The sequence below is a fragment of the Taeniopygia guttata genome, chromosome 27 (assembly GCF_048771995.1).
Source record: "Taeniopygia guttata chromosome 27, bTaeGut7.mat, whole genome shotgun sequence".
NCBI classification, from domain to species: Eukaryota; Metazoa; Chordata; class Aves; order Passeriformes; family Estrildidae; genus Taeniopygia; species Taeniopygia guttata.
Genome location: NC_133052.1, coordinates 1,096,732 through 1,100,967, shown reverse-complemented (window position 1 = coordinate 1,100,967; position 4,236 = coordinate 1,096,732). Strand labels below are relative to the sequence as shown.

At 61.0% G+C, this 4,236-nt stretch overlaps 1 protein-coding gene across 1 annotated transcript; it reads right to left on the bottom strand.

The window, feature by feature from the left end:
• Positions 1-403: 403 nt before the first annotated feature.
• On the bottom strand, positions 404-3,720 carry HOXB13 (homeobox B13). The gene is made up of 2 exons (XM_072919017.1): positions 3,105-3,720; positions 404-678 (listed from the first exon to the last, which is right to left on the bottom strand). The coding sequence occupies exons 1-2, from the start codon at positions 3,718-3,720 to the stop codon at positions 404-406; spliced, it is 891 nt and encodes a 296-aa protein (XP_072775118.1).
• Between the last annotated feature and the right edge of the window lie 516 nt (positions 3,721-4,236).

Below are 4,236 nucleotides of genomic sequence, written 5' to 3'. Positions count from 1 at the left end.
GTGTCGGTGACAATTGGGACTCCCGGTTCACAGGCGGGTGGCGGTTCCACGGGCAGTGCCGGTGTCCCGGTGACAATCAGGATTCCCGGTGCCAGAGGCGGGTCCCGGTGCCCCGGGCGGGTCCCGGTGCCCCTGTAACAATCGGGACTCCCGGTACCACAGGCGGTGCCGGTACCACAGACGGGTCCCGGTGCACAGGCGGGTTCCGGTGCCCCGGTGACAATCGGGACTCCCGGTACCACAGGCGGTGCCGGTACCACAGGCGGGTCCCGGTGCCCCTGTATCAATCCGGACTCCCGGTACCACGGGCGGTGCCGGTACCACAGGCGGGTCCCGGTGCCCCGATGACAATCGGGACCCCCGGTACCACAAGCGGTCCCGGTGCCCCGGAGCCGCGCGGCCCTCACGGGGCGGCGGCGGCGGGCCCGGTCCGGCCCTTGGCCAGCGCTCGCTTGTCCTTGACGCGGCGGTTCTGGAACCAGATGGTGACCTGCCGCTCGCTCAGCCCGGTGGCCGCCGCCACCTTCCGGCGCCGCTCGCGGGTGACGAAGCGGCTGGCGGAGAACTCCCGCTCCAGCTCCCGCAGCTGCCCCTTGCTGTACGGGACGCGCTTCTTGCGGCCCCGCCGCGCCCCGCAGCCCCCCGCGCCGCACGGGGCCACCGGGCCGCACGGGGCCTCTGCCGGGACACGGGACACGGGACACGGGACACGGGGGACATGGGGATACACGGGGGGATAGCGGGACACCGGGGGGAGAGCGGGGACACGGGACACGGGACACGGGACACGGGACACGGGACACCGGGGGACAGCGGGGAGAGAGACACGGGAGGAGAGCGATACGGGGACACGGGACACGGGGGGATAGCGACACGGGGGGACACGGGGGGATAGCGACACGGGGGGACACGGGGGGATAGTGGGACATGGGGACACGGGACACGGGGGGACATGGGGGGACAGAGGGACACGGGGGGACAGTGGGGACATGGGGGGACACGGAGGGACATAGCGGGGACAGAGTGAGGACAGAGGGGGACACAGGAGAAAACAACGGGGTCACTGCGGGCCCCAAACCCCCAGCCCGGCCCGGCCCCGCTCCTGGTTCCATTCCCAGCCCCGTTCCCGTTCCCAGCCCCGTTCCCGTTCCCGTTCCCGTTCCCGTTCCCGGTCCCGTTCCCATTCCCATTCCCATTCCCATTCCCGGTCCCGTTCCCGTTCCCGTTCCCGGTCCCGTTCCCGTTCCCCTTCCCCTTCCCGTTCCCATTCCCGTTCCCGTTCCCGTTCCCGTTCCCGTTCCCGGTCCCGTTCCCTTTCCCGTTCCCAGCCCCATTCCCGTTCCCGTTCCCGTTCCCAGCCCCATTCCCGTTCCCATTCCCATTCCCGGTCCCATTCCCGTTCCCGTTCCCATTCCCATTCCCTTTCCCGTTCCCATTCCCATTCCCGTTCCCGTTCTCCCCTGGCCGAGCCCGCCCAGGTTTGAAAATGTTTCCTTCTGCTCCCTCCCGCCATTGAAAGGTTTTCCAACCTGGATTCTCCCTCGAAATATTAAAAATAATTTCATTTCTATATTCTCCCTCCTGATATTGAAAGATTTTGGAGTCCTGCGTTGTCCCTCTCGATATTTAAATAAAATTAATTTCTGTATTCTCATCCTTGGAACTGAAAGGTTTTGAAAGGTGTTAAAGTTCTCTATTCTCCCTCTCTGTATTTAAAAAATTTAAATTCTTTATTCTTTCCCTTGGTATTGGAGGTTTTTAAAGTTCTCCATTCTCCCTTTCAATATTTAAATTTTTTAAGTCTATATTCTTCCTCTTGGTATTTAAAGGTTTTAAAGTTCTGTATTCTCCCTCACGATGTTGAAAGATTTTAGATCTCGGTATTCTCCTGCTTGGTGTTTTAAAAAATTTAATTTCTATTCTCTCCTTCGTGTTTTTAGAGTTCTATATTCTCCCTTTCGATATTTAAAGATTTTTAAAGTTCTGTATTTTCCCTCTAATGTCATGGACTGAACCCCATAATATCGTCATCTGCCCCGATAAATGATCCTTTGAATTCCGATAAATGATCCTTTGAATTCCAATAAATGATAATTTGAATTCTGATAAATGATCACTTGAATTCTGATAAATGATCATTTGAACTCCCATCAATCACCTTCTGCCTCCCTGCTCGGAGTTAGAAATGGCCGTGATAAATTAAATTAAATTAAGTTAAATTACATTATTATTATTATTATTATTACTATTACTATTACTATTACTATTACTATTACTATTACTATTACTATTAACATTATTATTACTATTAACATTATTATTATCATTATTTTGTGAACCCCAACCCGCTCCACCTCCCAACCAGCCCCAAACCCAGAACCCAGAGCAGCCCCGACCCCAAACCCCGGCCCCAAACCCAGAACAGCTCCGACCCCAAATCCCACACACCAAACCCCAAAACACCCCAGACCCCACACCCCAAACCCCACACCCGGTACCCCAAATCCCAAACCCAGAACACCCCAAACCCCACTCCCCAAACCCCACACCCCGACCCCAGAACACCCCAAACCCCACCCCAGAACACCCCAAAACCACCCCACACCCCACACCCCGTACCCCAAACCCACCCCACACCCCAAACCCCGACCCCAGAACACCCCAAACCCACCCCACACCTCGCACCCCCAGCCGTACCCGCGAAGGGCGCTGCGAGCACAAAGCTGCCCGGGCCGGGCTCTTTACCCCAAACCCCAACCCAGAACACCCCAAACCCCAAATCCCACGCCCCAAAGCCCAGAACACCCCAACCCAGAGCATCCCAAATCCCAAACCCCATACCCCAGAACACCCCAAACCCCAAACCCCAAACCCAGAACACCCCACACCCCAAACCCCACACCCCAAACCCTCTGCACCCTCAGCAGTACCTGCGAAGGACGCCACCAGCACAAAGCCGGCCGGGCCGGGCTCTTTGCCCCAAACCCAGAACACCCCAAACCCCAAACCCCACACCCCAAACCACCCCAGAACACCCCAAACCCCACACTCAGAACACCCCACACCCCACACCCCAAACCCACCCCACATCCCTCCAGCCGTACCCGGGAATGGCGCGGCCAGCACGAAGCCGGCCGGGGCCGGGCCGGGCTCCTTCCCGCAGCGCGCCGGGCCGGGCCAGCCCGGGGCCAGCGGCCAGGGCTGCGGGCACGGCCCGTCCGCCGCCAGCCGCGCCTCGGGCCGGGGCTCGCCCAGCGCCGCCACCACCGGCACCTCCAGGTACCCCCGGGCCGCCACCGGCGGGTACGGCGCGCCGTAGCCCGGGTAGAACGGGAACTCCCCGAAGTCCCCGGGCCGGCCCTGCAGCTCCTCGCCGGTACCGGGCGGCTCCGGGAACTTCTCGGTAGCCACGAACGGTGCCTGGTGGGCCGGGCCGGCCTTGAGCGAGCCCCGGGCCACGCGGCACGAGTAGAAGCCGCTGCCGAAGTAACCGTAGGGCAGCGGCGCCGAGGAGCCCGGAGGGGGCTTGGGGGGCTCCGGGGGGGGCTCCGGGGCGAAGCCGGGGTTCATCCCGGGGGGAGGCGAAGGGCCGGGGGCAGGAGGAAGAGGAGGAGGAGGAGGATGAGGAGGAGGAGGAGGAGGAGGGGGAGGCAGCAGCGCTCGGGGGCCGCCCGCGAAGCCGCCCGGAGGCAGGAGCCCCTCGAGGCCCGGGGGCTGCATGGGGGGCGCCGCGGGGGCCGCGGCATGGGGAGAGGCCGCTCGGAGCTTGGGGGGTAGGGGGGGTCCCCCGATCTTTTTAAAAGGCTGCGAGCCGCCCCCCGAGAGCCGCCGGTCCCCCCGCCGGGCCGGGCTGACGCAGCGGGCGGAGGTTCGCTCATTGGTTGTGGGGCGGGGGCAAGCGGGGAGGGGGGGAAAAAGGGGAAAAAAAATAAAATAAATCCAACCCAGCATCCAAAAAGAAAAAAAAAATCCTTCGGTCTCAATAAAGAAATTGCGAAAATGGTTTTATTGCGAGGAGGAGGAGGAGGAGGAAGAGGAGGAGGAGGGGACCCCCCGCGCGTGGCTCCTGAGCTGCAGCTCGGAAATAAAAAAAAATCCAAAAATCCAAAAATCTGCGGGGAAGGCAGAGCTGGGGAAACGGGGGAAAGAAGCGAGGAAAGGAGCGAGGAGCGGCACAATGGGGAATGGCAGGCCCAGGGTGGAAAAACCCGGCCTGGGAGTAAAACCGCCTTGATT

Excerpts from the sequence above, each read along its gene's own strand:
- HOXB13 (XM_072919017.1), bottom strand. The coding sequence starts at position 3,720 with ATGCAGCCCCCGGGCCTCGAGGGGCTCCTGCCTCCGGGCGGCTTCGCG. Across the intron at positions 679-3,104 it reads GCTGGCCGCGCCATTCCCGG|AGGCCCCGTGCGGCCCGGTG; the intron begins GTACGGCTGGAG and ends GTGTCCCGGCAG.